The sequence below is a fragment of the Lissotriton vulgaris genome, chromosome 9, assembly GCF_964263255.1.
Source record: "Lissotriton vulgaris chromosome 9, aLisVul1.2, whole genome shotgun sequence".
NCBI lineage: Eukaryota > Metazoa > Chordata > Amphibia > Caudata > Salamandridae > Lissotriton > Lissotriton vulgaris.
In genome coordinates this window covers 417,223,028-417,246,354 of record NC_141697.1, presented here as the reverse complement: position 1 = coordinate 417,246,354, position 23,327 = coordinate 417,223,028, and the positions used below count along the sequence as shown (strand labels likewise).

Genomic DNA, 23,327 nt, shown 5'->3' with positions numbered 1-23,327 from the left:
CACGTCTTATCCTGGACACCCTCCGCTTCAGCCACATCTCGCCCCAGCTGAGAGACCTGCACTGGCTCCCCATCAGCAAGAGGATCAAGTTCCGACTCCTCACCCACGCACACAAGGCTCTCCACGACGTGGGTCCCACATACCTCAACAACCGCCTCGCCTTCGCCACCGTCCCACGCATCCGCAAGACCACCGCTGGAGAAAGATCCTTCTCCTACCTGGCGGCCAAGACATGGAACTCCCTCCCCACCCACCTACGACTGACCCAGAACCATCTCTCCTTCAGGAAACAGCTCAAGACCTGGCTCTTCGAGCAATAGCGGACCCCCCCCCTCCCCCCCCCCCCCACTTCCCCCCCGCGCCTTGAGACCCTACGGGTGAGCAGTGCGCTTTACAAATTCCGTGATCGATTGATTGGTTCATCTGATAAAAACAGGTTAGTATTAGATTCCTTACCTTAGAATAGATACCCCTGCAATACCAACCCCGGTGGTGGGTCTGCGAACCAATAATCACACCAGAAAGTCCTGGAGGACGGAACGGCCAAAGAAGCCATCCCTCCGGACTTGACTGTCCAGGCAGTAGTGTCTTGCAAACGTGTGCAGTGAGCGAGGCCCACGTTGCTGCCTGACAAATGCCCTGCAAGGGGACTCCCCCACCCAGGGCAGTAGTAGCCGCCGTGGCCCGAGTGGAATGGGCCCTCAAACCAACAGGAGGTTCCTTCTTAGCCAAGGAGTAGCATGCCTTGATACACAACACGACCCACTGAGAGATGGTCCATTTGTGTACCGCCCGTCCCTTCTTAGCGCCCACGTAACCAACAAAGAGTTGGTCATCCACCCGGAACTGGCGTGTGGGATCCAGATAAAACGAGAGCGCACGTTTTGGGTCCAGACGGTGGAGCCGCTCTTCCTCCTTTGAGGGATGCGGAGGCAGAAAGAAGGTGGGCAAGGTGATGGACTGCCCGATGTGGAAGGCTGTGACAACCTTGGGCAGGAAAGAGGGCCTTGTCCACAACACAACCTTGTCCGGATGGACAGAAAGGAAAGGAGGTTTGGAAGAAAGAGCCTGGAGCTCACTCACTCTCCTGGCAGAGGTGATGGTAATGGTAATGGTATAGATCTTATATTGCGCAACTAAGCCCGGAGGCATCAAGGCGCCTAAAAAAACAGTATCATAAAAGTGGTCAGATAACAAGCACTATGGATAGGCCTTGGAGAAAAGCCACGTTTTCAGGGCTTTCCGAAAGTTCTAGACCGATGGCTGTGTTTTAATTCCAAGAGGCAAACTGTTCCACAATTTAGGGGCTACAGCTGAAAATGCCCTCCCACCCCATTTGGTTTTACGAACTCGAGGAACCACCAGCAGATTCTTGGTTGAGGATCGGAGAGCTCTCTCCGGAGCGTAAGGATGCAGCAGTTTCCTCACGCCACCAGGAAAGCAGTCTTCAGAGTAAGAAGGCGAAGAGGACAGTTATGAAGGGGCTCAAAGGGAGCGCAAATCAGATAGGTAAGAACAAGGTTCAAGTCCCACTGAGGCATCACAAATGGAACAGGGGGAAACATGTGTGTGATGCCCTTCAAAAACCCATTTACAATTGGGGACTTGAACAAAGATGGCTGATCAGGTAGCCTTACAAAGGCTGAAAGGGCAGAAAGGTAACCCTTGAGAGTGCCCAGAGCAGAGCCCTGCTGGGCAAGAGAAAGAAGGAAGAGGAGAACCTCAGAAAGAGGGGCAGAGAGAGGATCCACAGCCTTTGCTATGCACCATGCCACAAATCTGTTCCACCTGCAGGCGTATACCGACTTCGTGGAGGGACGCCTGGCTGCCAGAATCACAGTACAGACTTCAGGAGGCAAGTCAAATGGCCTCAACTGCCACCGCTCAATCTCCAAGCATGTAGGTGGAGACTGGACAGGTTCGGGTGGAGGACTGTCCCCTGCTGTTGCGACAGAAGGTCCTCCTGAAGAGGCAGACGAACCAGGGGACCGACAGACATACTGAGTAGCTCGGGATACCAGTACCTTAGTGCCCAGTCCGGAGTCACAAGGATAACTTGGGCCCGATCGCGCTTGATCTTCTTCAGCACTCTGGGCAGAAGTGGTATAGGCGGAAAGGCGTACAACAGACCGCAACTCCACTTGCAACGAAAAGCGTCTCCGAGCAAGTGCCGCCTGGAAATTCCAACGCGCAGAACTGATGACATTGCACATTCTCTTCTGTGGCAATAGATCTAACCAAGGCTCTCCCCACTGCAGAAAGAGGCCTTGCGCCACGTCAGAGTTCAGACGCCATTCGTGATCCCTCAAGCACCGTCGGCTGAGTTCGTCCGCCCTGGCGTTCAGAGAACCTGTCAGGTGTTGAACCACCAGGGTCACGCCCTGATGTTCCAGCCACTGCCAGAGGCGCAGAGCCTCCAGACAGAGGGTCCACGACCCCACCCCGCCCTGTTTGTTGGAGTACCACATGGTGGTGGTGTTGTCCGTGAACACCTGCACTACAATCCCCCGGACAGAGGGGAGGAATGCCTTCAGTGCTAGACGAATCGCCCTCAGCTCCAGAAGGTTGATATGGAGCCGGGACTCCGCAGGAGACCAGAGGCCTCTGATCTCCGCCTCTCCCATGTGGCCTCCCCAACCTAGGAGGGACGCGTCCGTCACAACTACGTGCTCTGGTTGGGGAAAGGAGAGGGACCTGCCGCTGACCCAATCGCGGTCCGTGAGCCACCACTGCAGCTGTCTCGCAGTGCCCTCTGAGATCAGGACATGGTCTGATGCTGAGCCCACTGAAACTTCAGGTCCCACTGCAGAGCCCGCATCCGCCACCGGGCGTGATGCACCAGAAGGATGCAGGAGGCCATCAGCCCCAGAAGCCGCAGCGTCAACCTGACCGAGACCCGGGATAAAGGCTGAAAGATTGGAATCAGAGCCTGAATATCCCGAACCCGCTGTTCGGGAGGATAAACCCGAAACTGCGCTGAGTCGTGAACCGCTCCGATGAAGAGGAGCTTCTGAGAGGGGTACAGGTGTGACTTTGGCACATTGATGGAAACCCCCAGCTGGTGCAGGAGGTCTGCCATTGTCTGGAGGTGGCTGATGACTGTCTGGGGCGAGCCCACCTTCAACAACCAGTCGTCGAGGTAGGGGAAGACTGAAACCCCTAACCTGCGCAGAGGAGCTGCAACCACCGCCATCACCTTCATGAACACCCGTGGGGAGCTGGTAAGGCCGAAGGGGAGCACGGTAAACTGAAAGTGCTCGTGGCCTACTGTTAGGTAGCGCCGGTGGGCTGGCAGGACGGGAATGTGGAAATAAGCGGCCTGCAAGTCCAACGCTACCATCCAGTCTCCTGGGTCCAGGGCAGCTAAGACCTGAGCCAGTGTCAGCATCTTGAACTTCTCCTTCCGGAGGAAGCCGTTGACGTTCCGTAGGTCCAAGATAGGGCGTAGGCCCCCTGTGCCCTTCTTGGGTACCAGAAAGTAGTGGGAGTAACAACCACACCCTACTTCCAGCCCAGGAACGCGCTCGATGGCCCCCTTGGCCAAGAGGGCCGTAACTTCCTCTTGCAGAAGTTGCAAGTGGTCCCCCGACACGCGGTGGTATTGCGGTGGCATGGCTGGAGGGGTTGCCTCGAATTGGAGGGAGTAGCCCCTTCGGACGATTTGCAACACCCACCTGTCCGAAGTGACAGCGCGCCAGTGGAAGTGGTGATGGCGAATCCTGCCCCCCACTGGCGTCACATGGGCCTGAAAGCACAGACTAGGAGGCTTTAGAGGCGGATGCTGCGGGGGAAGGTGTGGATTGGCCTCGCCGTTGTCCCAGACCGCCGCCACAGCGGTTTCCATGGCCGCCACCGCGTTGGATTTTAGTCTGCGGTGCTTGGCTGGCAGCACGTGTGGGAGCGCCCCTTCCTTGGCCACGAAAGGAGCGAAAGGCACCAGTTTGCTGGCGCGGGGCCGAGAGGCCCAAGGACTTGACCGTAGCCCTGGAGTCCTCAAAGCGCTCAAGCGCATGGTCAGCCTTGTCACTAAAAAGGCGATGGCCATCGAACGGCATGTCCATAAGAGTGTTCTGGACATCGGCCGAAAAGTTGGCGGACCTCAACCAGGCGTGGCGATGAATCGCCACCGTCGTTGCCATCGCTCTGCCCAGTGAGTCGGTAGTATCCAGCCCACACCGGATAGAAAACCGTGCTGCATCTCGACCCTCCGCAAGATCTTGGGTGAGTTTAGTCCTGACCTCCGCCGGACATTCTGGCAGCACGCCCGCAACCGTGTCCCATAGAGACTGGGTGTAGCGGCCCAAGAGGCACGCGGTGTTGACTGACCGCAGTCCCAAACTCAGGGAGGAGAATACTTTCTTACAGTAATGCTCGTACCTCTTGAATTCCCGATCGGGCGGGGCGGTCGGGAATGCGGTCTGGGAGTTGGAGGCCTGGATGACCTGGCTCTCGGGGGTGGGGTGGGTGGACAGGAAGCAAGGGTCGCCCGGAGCGGGGCAGTGGCGTCTGGCCACGTTCCTATCTACAGGCTGACCTGTAGCGGGCTTGGACCAAGTGCCCAAAAGAACGTCTGACAAGGCCTCATTAAACGGCAGCAGAGGCTCAGCCGAGCTTGACTGCGGTCTAAGGGCCTCAGTGAGGAGGTTAGTCCTCACGGCCGTGATGGGGAGCTCCAGGCCCAAGGCCTTGGCTGCCCGCATCAGCACCACACTGTAGGCAGCCCCCTCCTCCGAAGCCACGGTGGGAGGGGAGACAAAACCAGTGTCTGGCAAGGTGTGAAGCCCACTGGCATTCCCAAGCTCACCTGTCCAGTCCTGCTGAGACTGACACTCCCGTGCCAGAGGGTCCTCAGACCCCTCCCAATCCCCCTCGTCACCCATCTCCTGGTAGTCAGGTTCAAAGGATGGGGCCGGTTCGTTGAAGTAAAAATCTCCAAGCACCCGACGGCGTCGGGGCCGAAGCACCCGACGGCGTCGAGCCGAAGCACCCGGCGGCGTCGGGGCCGAAGCACCTGACGGCGTCGGAGCCGAAGCACCTGACGGCGTCGGAGCCGAAGCACCCCACCCGCTAGGCCCTCCAGCCGGGGCCGCTGGGCCCGAAGGCGCCGCGGAACCCGGCGAAGGAGGGAGAGACCTCATGGCCATGAGGTAGCGCTAGATCTCCTCCGGCGTCACGTCATGCCCAGGGACCAGAAGGTATGGGGCAGGCCGCGACGCCCGTGACTCCGTCGGAGTCGCGTGGGTGGTGTCACTCAAACCCCGTCCGCGTCGCGCGAGCGTTGGGGTGGGTCGGAAGAGCGATGAGGCCTTTCCGACGTCTCATGCCTCTTACCTGAGGATCTTGAACCCCAAGACCGATGCTGACTCTTGGAGCTTTTATGGCTCCGACCCCGCGACCTGTCCCTCGACCTCCTGTGGGACCGTGACCACGAACGGCGCAGGGCCCGGCAGTCGGAGCAGGTTCGGTCGTCGTGGTCGAGGTCTAGACACTGAAGACACCGGCGATGGGGGTCGGTAACCGACATCAATCGGCTGCACTTGGAGCAAGGTTTGAACCCGGGCATCCCTACCGGCACCGTCGGAGTCAATCGACTCGAAAAACAGATCAAAAGTTTAGTCCAAAAATGACTAAAGGGTACTACTTCTCCGGATCTGCGCTTAGCTGGCGTGGAAAAAAAAAGAACTCACGTCAGCGCGTGAGGGCGGCGTCTAAGTACTCCGGCGACGTCATCCCTGCGCAGACGAAGTCGACGACGGACGCGGAGCCGCAGACGATGCCTACCGACGCGCAGGGGTACTCCTACACAAAGGTTTCCGGATCCAGTCTGACGCCTGGGGATATTCTAAGGTAAGGAATCTAATACTAACCTGTTTCTTTCAGATTCACATCTACAAGAGCTCCCATCCTCCGTGACTCCTTTGAGTAAAAACCTGGTGCATTTCAGTTACGTTGCAAAGAGGGACACCAGTGTAAAGATGTGTCTATCAAATGGTCAAATTAAAGCTAAAATCTCAAAAAGACAGGAAATTGCATTGACAGCGTGCAACTGTGGACAAATACACTTTGAAGGAGTAGCATGCCTTGATACACAACACGACCCACTGAGAGATGGTCCATTTGTGTACCGCCCGTCCCTTCTTAGCGCCCACGTAACCAACAAAGAGTTGGTCATCCACCCGGAACTGGCGTGTGGGATCCAGATAAAACGAGAGCGCACGTTTTGGGTCCAGACGGTGGAGCCGCTCTTCCTCCTTTGAGGGATGCGGAGGCAGAAAGAAGGTGGGCAAGGTGATGGACTGCCCGATGTGGAAGGCTGTGACAACCTTGGGCAGGAAAGAGGGCCTTGTCCACAACACAACCTTGTCCGGATGGACAGAAAGGAAAGGAGGTTTGGAAGAAAGAGCCTGGAGCTCACTCACTCTCCTGGCAGAGGTGATGGTAATGGTAATGGTATAGATCTTATATTGCGCAACTAAGCCCGGAGGCATCAAGGCGCCTAAAAAAACAGTATCATAAAAGTGGTCAGATAACAAGCACTATGGATAGGCCTTGGAGAAAAGCCACGTTTTCAGGGCTTTCCGAAAGTTCTAGACCGATGGCTGTGTTTTAATTCCAAGAGGCAAACTGTTCCACAATTTAGGGGCTACAGCTGAAAATGCCCTCCCACCCCATTTGGTTTTACGAACTCGAGGAACCACCAGCAGATTCTTGGTTGAGGATCGGAGAGCTCTCTCCGGAGCGTAAGGATGCAGCAGTTTCCTCACGCCACCAGGAAAGCAGTCTTCAGAGTAAGAAGGCGAAGAGGACAGTTATGAAGGGGCTCAAAGGGAGCGCAAATCAGATAGGTAAGAACAAGGTTCAAGTCCCACTGAGGCATCACAAATGGAACAGGGGGAAACATGTGTGTGATGCCCTTCAAAAACCCATTTACAATTGGGGACTTGAACAAAGATGGCTGATCAGGTAGCCTTACAAAGGCTGAAAGGGCAGAAAGGTAACCCTTGAGAGTGCCCAGAGCAGAGCCCTGCTGGGCAAGAGAAAGAAGGAAGAGGAGAACCTCAGAAAGAGGGGCAGAGAGAGGATCCACAGCCTTTGCTATGCACCATGCCACAAATCTGTTCCACCTGCAGGCGTATACCGACTTCGTGGAGGGACGCCTGGCTGCCAGAATCACAGTACAGACTTCAGGAGGCAAGTCAAATGGCCTCAACTGCCACCGCTCAATCTCCAAGCATGTAGGTGGAGACTGGACTGGTTCGGGTGGAGGACTGTCCCCTGCTGTTGCGACAGAAGGTCCTCCTGAAGAGGCAGACGAACCAGGGGACCGACAGACATACTGAGTAGCTCGGGATACCAGTACCTTAGTGCCCAGTCCGGAGTCACAAGGATAACTTGGGCCCGATCGCGCTTGATCTTCTTCAGCACTCTGGGCAGAAGTGGTATAGGCGGAAAGGCGTACAACAGACCGCAACTCCACTTGCAACGAAAAGCGTCTCCGAGCAAGTGCCGCCTGGAAATTCCAACGCGCAGAACTGATGACATTGCACATTCTCTTCTGTGGCAATAGATCTAACCAAGGCTCTCCCCACTGCAGAAAGAGGCCTTGCGCCACGTCAGAGTTCAGACGCCATTCGTGATCCCTCAAGCACCGTCGGCTGAGTTCGTCCGCCCTGGCGTTCAGAGAACCTGTCAGGTGTTGAACCACCAGGGTCACGCCCTGATGTTCCAGCCACTGCCAGAGGCGCAGAGCCTCCAGACAGAGGGTCCACGACCCCACCCCGCCCTGTTTGTTGGAGTACCACATGGTGGTGGTGTTGTCCGTGAACACCTGCACTACAATCCCCCGGACAGAGGGGAGGAATGCCTTCAGTGCTAGACGAATCGCCCTCAGCTCCAGAAGGTTGATATGGAGCCGGGACTCCGCAGGAGACCAGAGGCCTCTGATCTCCGCCTCTCCCATGTGGCCTCCCCAACCTAGGAGGGACGCGTCCGTCACAACTACGTGCTCTGGTTGGGGAAAGGAGAGGGACCTGCCGCTGACCCAATCGCGGTCCGTGAGCCACCACTGCAGCTGTCTCGCAGTGCCCTCTGAGATCAGGACATGGTCTGATGCTGAGCCCACTGAAACTTCAGGTCCCACTGCAGAGCCCGCATCCGCCACCGGGCGTGATGCACCAGAAGGATGCAGGAGGCCATCAGCCCCAGAAGCCGCAGCGTCAACCTGACCGAGACCCGGGATAAAGGCTGAAAGATTGGAATCAGAGCCTGAATATCCCGAACCCGCTGTTCGGGAGGATAAACCCGAAACTGCGCTGAGTCGTGAACCGCTCCGATGAAGAGGAGCTTCTGAGAGGGGTACAGGTGTGACTTTGGCACATTGATGGAAACCCCCAGCTGGTGCAGGAGGTCTGCCATTGTCTGGAGGTGGCTGATGACTGTCTGGGGCGAGCCCACCTTCAACAACCAGTCGTCGAGGTAGGGGAAGACTGAAACCCCTAACCTGCGCAGATGAGCTGCAACCACCGCCATCACCTTCATGAACACCCGTGGGGAGCTGGTAAGGCCGAAGGGGAGCACGGTAAACTGAAAGTGCTCGTGGCCTACTGTTAGGTAGCGCCGGTGGGCTGGCAGGACGGGAATGTGGAAATAAGCGGCCTGCAAGTCCAACGCTACCATCCAGTCTCCTGGGTCCAGGGCAGCTAAGACCTGAGCCAGTGTCAGCATCTTGAACTTCTCCTTCCGGAGGAAGCCGTTGACGTTCCGTAGGTCCAAGATAGGGCGTAGGCCCCCTGTGCCCTTCTTGGGTACCAGAAAGTAGTGGGAGTAACAACCACACCCTACTTCCAGCCCAGGAACGCGCTCGATGGCCCCCTTGGCCAAGAGGGCCGTAACTTCCTCTTGCAGAAGTTGCAAGTGGTCCCCCGACACGCGGTGGTATTGCGGTGGCATGGCTGGAGGGGTTGCCTCGAATTGGAGGGAGTAGCCCCTTCGGACGATTTGCAACACCCACCTGTCCGAAGTGACAGCGCGCCAGTGGAAGTGGTGATGGCGAATCCTGCCCCCCACTGGCGTCACATGGGCCTGAAAGCACAGACTAGGAGGCTTTAGAGGCGGATGCTGCGGGGGAAGGTGTGGATTGGCCTCGCCGTTGTCCCAGACCGCCGCCACAGCGGTTTCCATGGCCGCCACCGCGTTGGATTTTAGTCTGCGGTGCTTGGCTGGCAGCACGTGTGGGAGCGCCCCTTCCTTGGCCACGAAAGGAGCGAAAGGCACCAGTTTGCTGGCGCGGGGCCGAGAGGCCCAAGGACTTGACCGTAGCCCTGGAGTCCTCAAAGCGCTCAAGCGCATGGTCAGCCTTGTCACTAAAAAGGCGATGGCCATCGAACGGCATGTCCATAAGAGTGTTCTGGACATCGGCCGAAAAGTTGGCGGACCTCAACCAGGCGTGGCGATGAATCGCCACCGTCGTTGCCATCGCTCTGCCCAGTGAGTCGGTAGTATCCAGCCCACACCGGATAGAAAACCGTGCTGCATCTCGACCCTCCGCAAGATCTTGGGTGAGTTTAGTCCTGACCTCCGCCGGACATTCTGGCAGCACGCCCGCAACCGTGTCCCATAGAGACTGGGTGTAGCGGCCCAAGAGGCACGCGGTGTTGACTGACCGCAGTCCCAAACTCAGGGAGGAGAATACTTTCTTACAGTAATGCTCGTACCTCTTGAATTCCCGATCGGGCGGGGCGGTCGGGAATGCGGTCTGGGAGTTGGAGGCCTGGATGACCTGGCTCTCGGGGGTGGGGTGGGTGGACAGGAAGCAAGGGTCGCCCGGAGCGGGGCAGTGGCGTCTGGCCACGTTCCTATCTACAGGCTGACCTGTAGCGGGCTTGGACCAAGTGCCCAAAAGAACGTCTGACAAGGCCTCATTAAACGGCAGCAGAGGCTCAGCCGAGCTTGACTGCGGTCTAAGGGCCTCAGTGAGGAGGTTAGTCCTCACGGCCGTGATGGGGAGCTCCAGGCCCAAGGCCTTGGCTGCCCGCATCAGCACCACACTGTAGGCAGCCCCCTCCTCCGAAGCCACGGTGGGAGGGGAGACAAAACCAGTGTCTGGCAAGGTGTGAAGCCCACTGGCATTCCCAAGCTCACCTGTCCAGTCCTGCTGAGACTGACACTCCCGTGCCAGAGGGTCCTCAGACCCCTCCCAATCCCCCTCGTCACCCATCTCCTGGTAGTCAGGTTCAAAGGATGGGGCCGGTTCGTTGAAGTAAAAATCTCCAAGCACCCGACGGCGTCGGGGCCGAAGCACCCGACGGCGTCGAGCCGAAGCACCCGGCGGCGTCGGGGCCGAAGCACCTGACGGCGTCGGAGCCGAAGCACCTGACGGCGTCGGAGCCGAAGCACCCCACCCGCTAGGCCCTCCAGCCGGGGCCGCTGGGCCCGAAGGCGCCGCGGAACCCGGCGAAGGAGGGAGAGACCTCATGGCCATGAGGTAGCGCTAGATCTCCTCCGGCGTCACGTCATGCCCAGGGACCAGAAGGTATGGGGCAGGCCGCGACGCCCGTGACTCCGTCGGAGTCGCGTGGGTGGTGTCACTCAAACCCCGTCCGCGTCGCGCGAGCGTTGGGGTGGGTCGGAAGAGCGATGAGGCCTTTCCGACGTCTCATGCCTCTTACCTGAGGATCTTGAACCCCAAGACCGATGCTGACTCTTGGAGCTTTTATGGCTCCGACCCCGCGACCTGTCCCTCGACCTCCTGTGGGACCGTGACCACGAACGGCGCAGGGCCCGGCAGTCGGAGCAGGTTCGGTCGTCGTGGTCGAGGTCTAGACACTGAAGACACCGGCGATGGGGGTCGGTAACCGACATCAATCGGCTGCACTTGGAGCAAGGTTTGAACCCGGGCATCCCTACCGGCACCGTCGGAGTCAATCGACTCGAAAAACAGATCAAAAGTTTAGTCCAAAAATGACTAAAGGGTACTACTTCTCCGGATCTGCGCTTAGCTGGCGTGGAAAAAAAAAGAACTCACGTCAGCGCGTGAGGGCGGCGTCTAAGTACTCCGGCGACGTCATCCCTGCGCAGACGAAGTCGACGACGGACGCGGAGCCGCAGACGATGCCTACCGACGCGCAGGGGTACTCCTACACAAAAGTTTCCGGATCCAGTCTGACGCCTGGGGATATTCTAAGGTAAGGAATCTAATACTAACCTGTTTCTTTCAGATTCACATCTACAAGAGCTCCCATCCTCCGTGACTCCTTTGAGTAAAAACCTGGTGCATTTCAGTTACGTTGCAAAGAGGGACACCAGTGTAAAGATGTGTCTATCAAATGGTCAAATTAAAGCTAAAATCTCAAAAAGACAGGAAATTGCATTGACAGCGTGCAACTGTGGACAAATACACTTTGATCAAATACCAGTGCATACATAAACAATGTCATTTACAATACATTCTAATATTACACCTGGAAAGCAGTGACTAGCACAGCTTTCTAGAAATAACCTGTGGGGTTTAGTGAACTTCAGAAAAACTTGATACTATTGCTACGAAGGTGCGTAAATCTCTTAATATTCCTTCTCATTTTTCTTTCTGAACTAGACCAATCTGGTGTTCTGTTTCACCAATCTTAACTCTAAGTGTCGGTGCTGGCCAATAAACGAAAGCCGCATTCCCTCCCCAGTGTGTTTGACAGCCATCGCACAACACTGGGGAGGGCTTTAAAGGAACCTCTTGTGCTTGCATCTGAGGATTGCTTTTTTATTCTTTAAAGGGTGGAGGCAAAGCGGACTTGCTTCCGCTTCAGCCCCAGACATCCCTCCCGCGCCCATCTGTGATAACAGCCACGAGGCGTGCTGACATCACAGATACCCATCAGAGGCAGGTGAGTGCTTTCGCCACAATCCCCTGTGAAGGACTGGATTTTTCTAAGACCCAGCGGTGCCAGGGATAACACCTAAAACCTTCGTGGGTAACCTGTTCCGGCGTACAAATGACAGACACGGGACACTTCCTTCGGCGTCAAAGATTCGAGGTTTATTACTGCAGGGAACACAGAAGTCACGAGAAGTACATAGCATGTAAGTTCACGGAGACTGCTTCAAATTGTATCTGTGGATCGCTCTTCTTATACAGTTTTCAAGCATAGGATAACATGGTGCACAAAGGATTACAACCTGGTTCCCATCGTAAAGATCATAAGGGGTCGCTTTCATGTATTCAAGGCCCGGAACATAATTACAGTAACATTTGGCAGTTCCCAACTGTAAAAGTACATCTTCCCACCATTAGTACATTCCATTCGGCAGTAAACGAATCAAGGAAGAGACAGAAACAGATGCAGAGGAAGATGAGGACAGTGAACAGATCGGAAAGGGTATAAAAGGGGTGGTATCAGGAAACATGAGTTGCAGGCATCAAAGGGGACGTGCCTAATGAATGCACAACTGAGACAATAGACCGGCACGGCAAGATGAGCCTCAAGCGGGGCCATCTGCCTTACAGTATCATCCCCCTCATCATAAAGACACCTTCAAAGGAACACGTGTCTTCCGCAAGAGTTTGGGAATCCCAGGGTCGCGAAGGGGACAGCGTCCGTTCGCTGGCTACTTGAGGGCAAGAAACAAAATGGATGCCGTATCTAAGATGGAACCCGTGGGTTCAGATAAAGAAACCCACGAAACAAACCAACGGTTTAGGCTAGCACAGCGAAAATGCGTACACCCACTAAACTCGTCATTTGCGGTTCATAGATACCAGACTCGACCATATTCGTGCGAGTCAAAAACACCGCTTACGATTGTCACGGAACCTCACCTGGGATGTTAGGGGTTTCAGGAAGGCAACAATGCCTTTCAGAAACAGTATCCTGGTTGTGGATTGCGGTAGCACTGTGATTCACAGCACTAGGCCACCAGGAACCTGTGTTTGTGGGGATGAGGGGGTTGGCTCTCTTTGTGAACAGCCTGATCCCCCTGGGGACACAATATTTGTAAACAAACTTCCCAAGGGGGGAAGTGGAGTGGCACGATTGCGACTCAGAGGAAGGGAAAAAGAGATTAATTTTTTTTAAATAATAAAATTGTTCGGGGTTCGGACCTTCCAACATAAGGGCTGACCCCCTTTTGGACCCATATTTTGTGGGAAATGTGTGCTGATTGCAACTCCCAGGGAAAACTACACATTTCCAAAAAAAAAGAAATAAATTGTTTTGCTCTGGGTGGGGGGATTGCGTCCCCAAGGGGAAAACACACAGTTACATAAAAAGAATATGCAACATTTGTCACATAATCTACCATCTGCTGCATAGTCTGCAGATGGTAGTAAGTAAAAATAGGTTTGCTGCTCAAAGGGATCAAAAGTTACTACAAATATGGCAACATGTTTACATGCAGTGGATGGCCCTGCGCAAAGGTTGACTGGCCATTTGATGGATATTTCAGTTGCCTGTTTCGCTGTTTGGTTGCTAAACTGGTACTAATGAGGTGAAATCTTTGGCGCGACAGTGTTACCATATTCATAAATCACAAAATAATGAAGAAACCCTATCAAAAAATGTGCTGCATTATGCCGCATAATTTTGCCTTTTTTTGATGCATAATTTAGACAACTCTTACATAGTTTGGTGCTCTTCTGCTGTGCAATTCAGCATAATTCCAGTGCATCGGTTATAGCACTGTGAATTTTCACACGGAGCACACCTCCACACAAAGTTGCAGGGGCTGCTATGCGAATGAGTGCTTCTTTAGAGTAAAGGTAGGTTTTTGGCTTTAGAAATTACTATTATACTGGCTATGGCTTAGCAGCTCCCCCAACAATAAAGTTTTGCATAAGCCGTAGAGGTATTTGGAGAACTTGCAGCTGCAGTGAAAAAGATCTCTATTTTTTGTTTATTTACTATAGTATACATCTTGCAGATGCACACACCCACCTACTGATTTAAAATCATACTTCTGCTTTCTACGTAGGACAGTGTTTTAGAAGGAAGGTTTTAGCCAATCAGCAGAGATGCAGGGGATGACTACTGCCCAGGGCCTAACTTGTGTTAGAGAGGGCCGCTCGGAGGCAGGATCAGATACCGAGACAAGACCTGAGGGAGAGGAAAATGGAGCAGAATCTACGATGCTTCATCTAAAGTGACGTACAAAGATCTCATTAAAGGCTATCATAGGGCTATCATTGCAGAGAAGAAACGGTACTTCTCTAGAAGAATTGACGCAGCGGGTAACATTAGCAAAGAAAATTTTAAAATTGTCAAGGAGTTTACTTCCCCTTCCTCCTTAATCCCAAAATCCTCCCCCTCAGAATCCTGGGTCAAGCAATTGGCTAGTACCCTTACCAACAAGATTCTAAGCATCCAGGCCTCTTTTTTGCCTACTGTTTCTACAAGTGATACTGGCTCAAATCCTTCTGTAATGTGATCCCTCCCTGAAAATCATATGCTCTTAACTTTTTCCCCTCTATCTCCCCAAATGTCACTAGATCTGCTATTAAAATTAAAATCCGGCTCACTGTCTGATCCTTGCCCTGCCAAAATCCTGGCCAAAATGGCACATGTTATCAACCCTATTGTTAACCCGCTCCTCAATGCCTCTCTCGAAACTGGCACCGTCCTGAGTGTATGGAAAAAGGCGCACATCGTTCCACTGCCAAAAAAAACGAATTTGGACCCCTTAGAGCACTCTAACTATAGACCGATCTCGCTGCTCCCTGCTTTGGCTAAAATTGTGGAAAAGCACGTTCACTCCACTTTGTCCAACTTCCTTGAAACGCGAGATATCCTGCACCATACTCAGTCCGGTTTCCGCTCAAATTTGAGCACTGAGACTGCGTTATTGGAAGTCACCGAGTCTATTAAGGAGGTGTTGGATAGTGGAGGGAAGGCGATGTTGGTGCTATTGGATTTGTCCGGGCCTTTGATACTGTCCCTCACGGTCGTCTTCTCTCAAGACTCCAGGAGATCGGACTGAGAGGGACGGTATTCAATTGGTTCGTGTCTTTTCTGTCTGGCCACCAACAAGCAATCTGGTCTCCTCCCTTTTCGGCTACTGTTCCCCCGTTGGATGTGGGAGTTCCACAGGGTTCAGTATTGAGCCCCACTCTTTAATATTTATCTGTCTCCCCTGGCTGACCTGGTGGAATCTCATGGAGCCCAAATTGTGCCCTACGCTGACGATACGCAGCTTCTCTTTACCTGCGACAAGAACACTGAGTTCGCCGGTAATTCCATCAGGAGCTGCCTTGAGGCCGTCTTTTCTTGGTTTTAACAGAACCAGCTAAGATGCAACTCGGATAAGTCTGAGAATATTTTCTTTGGCTGCCCCCCTGACGCCCATTGGAAATCCTGGTGGCCTGCTGATATGCATCCTCCATCATCAGCCACCTCGTTGGCGAAGAATCTGGGTGTAAAAATTGATAGCAGCTTAACCCTCAAACCCCAGATTCTTAATTTAGTCGGCCAGTGTTTTGCCCTGTTACGAACCCTTAGGAAATTCCTTCCCTTTCTCTCCCATAGACACAGGAGAACTACAGTTCAGGCATTGATCTGCTCTCGGCTTGACTACGCCAATGTACTCTATTTGGGCCTTCCGGATTACCTTCTTGCTCGCCTCCAATCGGTTCAGAACTCGGCGGCCAGGACCATTTTTGGCCTCAGCCGTAGGGCCCATACCTCAGCTCTCCTGAAATCGCTACATTGGTTGCCGGTGCAGAAACCTATCTATTTTAAGACTCTCACCATGGCCTTTAAATCCTTGCATGGTATTGGTGCTGTCTACTTAAGGAAAATAGTCCAGTTCTATTTTCCCTCTAGATCTCTTCGCTCGGCCTCGCAAGCATTGGCTATTGTCCCAGTCACCAAACGCGCGCGCATTGGTGGTCGTTCATACAGATTGCTGGCCCCTCAACTTTGGAACAAACTTCGCAAGAGCCGAAACTGGCTTTATTAGGAATGTCCAATGATGTGGATTTACCACGCCCACTTATAATTTTCCTGGTCCTAGCACTGGTGGTGGCCAAAAGGGACATTGCGAAACGATGGGGGTCTCCGTCTCCTCCTGACCTAGAGGAATGGAGGCAAGGACTAGACCGCTACATGGCGGCTGAGAGGGTGACCTACAAATCCAGGGGGTGTCCTATGAAGTTTCGCAAAATCGGGGCTAAGTGGAGACAATATCATGGACTGGATGGAGGATTGGGGAATGACTGAGCTTGCCGGGGCGTTCCTAGTTCATATAGGGGAGGGCGGATGGGGATGGAGGGGGGAATGGGGAGTTGGAACCTTGATGCATAGTCCTTTTTTACAATTCTACAATGTACTGCATATCCACAGTGTGTTTTTTCGGGGGGGAGGGAATGGAATTAGAGAGAGGGGAGCAGTTGAATACATGACTGTATTGTTCAGTTGTACACAAAAAGCAAGTAAAAATGTGTTTAAAAATAAGTTGGGGATGGGTGGAGGGGGAGGGGAGGGGGTTAAAAATAGAAAAGCAGATGCAAGGACTTCCTGCTGAAAAGTTACACTTGTTCTCTCCTATGATGCATATAGCGCTTTTATGAACAATGTCGCCCATCCTCCGGGATACAGGTTTGATGGCTGTGTAATGTTTTAGAAAAATAACAAGAAGAGGGAGGGAGAGGAAGAAGTGGATTCTATCTCCCCTGGTAATTTTCTTAAACAAAAGGAATCCACTTTTTGTAGTGGTAGTGATCCCTACAGTGGTGGGGAGCACACAGTGTTGTTTAAATACCCCTCACACACCAACAGGCCCCTTGGTGTCATGCTTCATCATCGGGGTCTTCGCACCCCTCTACGGGATGCGGGGTGCTGCGACTCACGGCTACGTAGGAGCACTGAAAGTGGACTATGTGTTGATGTGTGTGAAGGAATTAAATGTGAGTGGTGAGGTGAAAGATAGTGATTGTTAAAAGACACCTGGCTCGTAGGAGAAAAAATAATAAAAAGTTTTTATTAAGCCCTCGGCTGGTGTCGTTAAAAAAGTGCAGAGTGAGGTTGTTGGTACTATTTAGGGTACATCAACCTCTCAAGTGCGTCGACATGTTTCGGAGTAACAAGGACTCCTTCTTCAGGACGGGATGTGCACTAATATCCCCACCTTACTCACATGTGTGTAGATGTCAAAGTGTGCTCTACAAAATTGGTTTGAAAAGGTGAAATGTACCTAATCGTGTTATGGATGCAGTGGCGTAGTTAATACAGAACTTTCTGATAAAGGCTAAATGGCCTCATGAGCCAAGGCGTCGGAGCCGCGTTGAGGGGAGGAAAACCACCAGATTTGGCAGCAACCGTTGCTACATTGGGCAAGAAGACAAAAGAACCCCCAATACCACGCCTTGGCTCATGAGGCCATTTAGCCTTTATCAGAAAGTTCTGTATTAACTACGCCAATTGGGCGCAACAGACTGCATCCATAACACAATTAGGTACATTTCACCTTTTCTAACCAATTTTGTAGAGCACACTTTGACATCTACACACATGTGAGTAAGGTGGGGATATTAGTGCACATCCCGTCCTGAAGAAGGAGGCCTTGTTACTCTGAAACATGTCGACGCACTTGAGAGGTTGATGTACCCTAAATAGTACCAACAACCTCACTCTGCACTTTTTTAACGACACCAGCCGAGGGCTTAATAAAAACTTTTTATAATTTTTTCTCCTACGAGCCAGGTGTCTTTTAACAATCACTATCTTTCACCTCACCACTCACATTTAATTCCTTCACACACATCAACACATAGTCCACTTTCAGTGCTCCTACGTAGCCGTGAGTCGCAGCACGCCGCATCCCGTAGAGGGGTGCGAAGACCCCGATGATGAAGCATGACACCAAGGGGCCTGTTGGTGTGTGAGGGGTATTTAAACAACACTGTGTGCTCCCCACCACTGTAGGGATCACTACCACTACAAAAAGTGGATTCCTTTTGTGTAATGTTTTATTCAACGACTTATGCCTTGTCAATCTCAAAGCAGGAATGTGGATAAGAATGATTATGCACTGTAGGTATCTGCAATAAAAAATATTTTTAAAAAAACAAAAAACTTTGGAACAAACTTCCCCTTTCCCTTAGGAAACTAGATAATCTGTTGTCCTTTAGGAAAGGACTGAAGACTTGGCTTTTTGGCCTATAGTCTGTCTGCGTTTCTCTGGCCACTCCTCTACAGATCTGTATAGCGCCGGGACACTCTGCCCGAGTAGCCGAGCGCTTTATAAGACACCCAATAACATAACATAACATAACAATCTGGAAGTTATTTCTCAATAGGCAGAGTTCCATCCGACGATTCATCTTCCAGAGATTCTGAGGAACATGGTCATGGCATTCGTGATGTTTTTTCACAAGCACACTCTGTGCAGTGTGGCGGCCCTCGCAGGCCAGATCAACCCAGAGAGCCGGGATGCGCAGCAGCAAACACTGACTGAGTGCTCTCTTGGCAGCCCCCAAATTTAGGGCAACCCAAATTCTCCCGTTCATTGGAGACGTTGGATGTAAAGTCGATACAGCAAATTCTATGCCGAATGAGCTAGAAACATTTTTTGGGGGTAAAATCTTCAGATTATGCAGCAGATGATGGATTATGTTCCAAATGAGAGAAATCTAGAATGATGCAAAACACACTGCGGCTGCTCAATCACATAATTCCAGTGGCCCTATCTTTGGGGAATTTACGATTGCATTTCCCACCATGTTTCCATGGTAGATATGCTCACACAGTGGAATGTGAGTCTTAAAAGGCAGTCTTGGGCGTCCCCCAATTTGCATCCACAAACTAGAAGGCATTGGATTTAGCACAGTGAATGTGGTAAAGGTGCATGAAAGACATGTCTTCCTGAGCTTCATGTGGCTGTCATGAGAGCCATTATTAAAGTTTCAATAGGCATGCATTCGGTAATGCTCAGAGTGTCGACGGAGACGGATACTTGGCAGGTAGTGAAAACTTACTTAAACCTTTTTTTATTTGTGAAGGTTGTTGACGGACCAACCGTCAACCTGTCTAGCCATGTATGTAGTTGTGTGCTAGTGGTGTGTTTATTTGCAAGTTGGTTGATGACTGGGTGTGGTATTCCTAGTTTTCCGCCGTAAGTTGCGCCCTCATGGCAGCACTTTCTGCCATTCACAATTACTACTTTTCAACCATTCTTAAAAATACTTTGAGAATTTATAACTTTTCCCAAAATATTCAAGGACTGGAGTTGAAATACTAGATAAGCCTCCTGGAACATTTGGGGGAAAGTTGTTCTTTCCACAAATATTGTAGGACTGGTGTTACAATAGTTCATATTGACTTTCCAGTGTCCACCACGCCCACTGCTGCCCTGGAGGTGCAGTTCAGGGCAAGAAACAAACAAGCGTTGGGCGAGAGCTGGTTTGATTAGGGATTCCGTCGTATGGCGTATTAATGTGATGGGCCTTTGAACAGGCACTGATGTGTTGGATTGGTCCCTTGCCTGACAGTAAAATAGTATTGTGTGTGGTGCGTGAACAGCGTGTGAATGGCCAGTAAACCAGTAGGTACTTTACCAAGACTTCATCGCTCACCTTCTGTAATCATGCTTTCAATATTTTGATACTGTGATTAGTATCTGTCCTTTGAAGCTTGCACTTCAGGAGGTGTCAAAATAAATCTGTAAAAGTGGTGTTATTTTGAAAGTTTAGTAACAACCCCTCATGTTTTTTTTTTAAACTGAACACCCACAGGTGTTAAGGGTGGCATAACTTGCATTGATTCCAATTCTCCACAATGCCCTGCAAAACTTGAAGGTTTGCATAGACGGCTAAGATCACTCCTTTATTTATAATTTGTGATTGATATTTCTGAACTCTGTTGTGATCAACAAATTGCAAAACCACTCAGCGTTATCACGTATCCACTTTAAAATAAAAAGAATTTCTGTGGGTGGCCCTAGCGCCCACGGTTGGAAAGTGCTAAAAAGGAAATCTGTGGCTCTCCTTAGATACCAGAACATTCAGTCATAGAAATGTACGTGCCTTTAGGCAAAGGTTGAGGTTTGCTAAAGCTACTGGTTAAAATTACCTGGTGAGTGTCACACAAGTCAAGCACCCCTGGACACACCTAGGTGTCCAGTGTTCAAAAATTTACAGGTTTGCTAGGTTTGCCTAGGTGCAGGCTGAACTAGGGCCCAAAATCCACAGCTACCCACATTGCAAATAAATTAGTCAGTTTTCATTGGAAAATATGATGCGTCCAAGTTGCGTTTTGGGCAATTTCCTGTCGTAGGCACTAGGCCTACCCACACAAGTGAGGTAGCATTTTTATTGGGAAACTTGGAGGAATGCTGGGTGATGGGACATTTGTAGCTCCCTACAGATTCCAGAAGTTTTCCTCACAGAAATGTGAGAAAATGTGGGTTTTTAGTCAAAGTTTGAGGTTTGCAATAGCGGATGAGAGCCATGCAAGTCACCCCATCCTAGATTCTTCTATGTGTCTAGTTTTCGAAAATGTGCAGGTGTGCTAAGTTTCCTTAGGTGCAGACTGAATGTGAAAAATGTGATGTGTCCAGGTTGGTTTTTAGCCTGCGTCCTGTCGCGGCACCTAAGCCTACCAACACAAGTGAAGTACAATTTTTTTAAGAAGACATAGTATAGGAGAACATTTGTTATTACCAATTGGATCCTGCTGCATTTGTGTCTTCCAAATGTAAGCCAATGTGTAAGAAAGAAGACATTTTGAAAAATGCCCTCTGAATCACATGCTGGTATCGGTCCTCACAAATTCAAATATGCAGGATTAATCACAGCTCCTAAACTTCATATCTGGTGCCTATTTCTGAAACACATAGGTTGTCTTGATACCCATTTTTCACTATACAGATTTCACCATATGAATTGGTATATACAAAGTACACAATGAAAAACCACTGTACAGTGCAGCTCAGCTGTTGTCTCTGGGTACCTCGGGTTCTTGGACAACCTACAAACTCTATACATCCATGCAACCAGAAGGGCCTAGCTAAAGTAATGGTAGATTGATTTTGTAAATTTGCCATTGTGACAAAAAGTTATAGGTGAGAATGTCACAAATGCCCATTTTTTCCTACTCATTTTCAATAATTCCTTATTTCAACTGTTAGTTTCTTTGGGAAAACCTTGAGGAATCTACACATACGACCCCTTGCTGAATTCAGAATTTTGACTACTTTTCAGAAAGCTATAGCTGTCCTGGATCACCGGTTTTACACAGGTTTTTATGACAATCTGGAAGTAGGCGGAAAACACAGAAAATAGGAGAAAAAAAGAGCTACCTCTTTGAAATATGCCAAAACTGTGGTGAAAAAAAGACATAGTTTTTTGATTCAGCTCTGAGTGCCCCCGACTTTTTTGTGGAGCATCTTTTTTTCTATTTTTCCCCCAAAACTCAAAAGTTATATTTTGACTATTTTCTTGGTCTCCTCCAGGGAAATCCACAAACCCTAGGTACCTTTAGAATCCGCAGGATGTTGGAGAAAAAAGGACACAAATCTGGCGTGGACACCTTATGTGTAACAAAAAATACTTATGGAGGTCTAAGAGCGAAGCAATCTAAACAGCCAAGAAAGGGCTCACTCAGCTCTGGGGTGAAAAAGCCTCAGCAGATAAGGGCTTATTAACCAAACTTGTTCCTTTTCTCCCTTGCAAGCTACCAAAGCCTGTCCACCCCAACCTACCTAGCCCTCATGCTTGCTAGTAGTTCTACTGGCAGAACTTCACCCTTCTTTCCTCTCCTCCACTAGCCAGTTGCCACAATTTTTGCTTTGCATTTCAGGAAATGTGTTGTCCAAAGTATAGCAATACATTGTTTCTTTGAGCCTTCATACATCTTCTATAATAAACTACTTTGGTTAGAGTCCCGGGTAACACCCTCAGAGCATTAAGACTTCCTTTTGAGGGATGGTATGGAATCTACATGCTCTTGTAAGGCAAGAGATATCGCAGCCATTATACCTTGGAAAACCTAGCCTTTCTTTGACCTAAAAGCCGCTACATAATCCGATAAATGAGAGAACCGAGATAAGAGATTTGCTGATTTAAAGACTTAAACTGGTTATCATGATCAGACCAGATGCTCCAATTGATTGCACCTTTAACCCTTTCCATGCGGCCGCGATTCCCCTGGTGTGCTGTAAACAGCACGAACAGGGGCGGGCCGTGACGAACCCCAGCCGTCATCAGCACACGAGCACCGTAGTGCATGACGGCTGGGGTTCGTTATCAGCATGGAAGGGGTTAAGCAAAATAGCGCATATGTAATAAAACATGATAAAGAATAGAGACCAGCTCAATCAACATAGGAAAAAATGAATTACAGATCACGAAGCGGTCCATAATTCAACAGTTCATGTAACAACAATTTTAGACTTTCGTGACCCAAATATATAACTCTGCAGTTCAAAATGTCAATTTGAAAGCCCCACAGGTAGAAATCTTTGATCTTGGGCAGCAGGTCGAAATTTCTGCAGGCAAACAGAGTCAGATGACATTGTCTGCATTAGTGTGCACACATTAAGGCACATATTCCCCATATTTTGAGAGCTATAGTAATAATTTAGCGCAAAATCATCACATTTAAATTATGGCTTGCAAAATAATAAAAAGCCTCATAACCTTACCTAGCTGAGATAGGTCCAGTTGTGTCCAGTGCATGCCTATGGGACAACTTTTAGACAGAGTCCGGATAAAAACGCGTCCAAATGTATCCAACAACCAGACCGCATCCTGGCAGGCGGCAAAATGCACCATTTCAACTTCAGGAGGCAGCTGCACCGTTGACGGACGGAACTGTGAATTTTGATCAGTGACACAAAACAGATCTTTGTTGCTCTGGCAAAGCCACAGGAAGGCGCCTATGGAAAAAGCATTAATCGTGTTCAATCCTTCATACCAGAAGACACATTCTGTTCCTTCTATATTAAGGAATATATACAGTAGATGCCAATTCCTGTGACAAGGTCAAATTTCAAGTTCATTTATTAGTTTGAGTAACGTATTTAAAAACGAAAACCCGCATTGATAAAACACAAAGAAATCAGACTCTTAAAAGTCAAATTGTAAAATAACACAATTCCAAACTAATTGCTACAAGGAAGTCGGTTTAAAATCACAAGCATTGGTCCTACTGGAGCCTAAGAGTTAAGAGAGACACTTGCATCATCGCCATCAGTTTATAGACTCAATTTAATAATTCAATTCAAAATTCTGTCCCCTGCCTGGTTGGTTCCGACAAGTTAATGCCACAAACTCACTGCAGTCTGCACAGCGAGGCATTTCAGTTTCTTAACTGCAAGCAAAAGGCATCAACAAAACCATGTTTTTGTGG

The 23,327-nt window shown here is 50.6% G+C and overlaps 1 protein-coding gene across 2 annotated transcripts in view; it reads right to left on the bottom strand.

The window, feature by feature from the left end:
• TECPR2 (tectonin beta-propeller repeat containing 2) overlaps positions 1-23,327 on the bottom strand; it is a 626,110-nt gene that overhangs the window by 177,316 nt on the left and 425,467 nt on the right. For both annotated transcript variants that reach the window (XM_086937834.1, XM_086937835.1), the window contains exon 17: positions 22,621-22,854. In XM_086937834.1, coding sequence (XP_086793960.1) covers positions 22,621-22,854 — 234 coding nt within the window. The remainder of the gene's footprint in view (positions 1-22,620; positions 22,855-23,327) is intronic.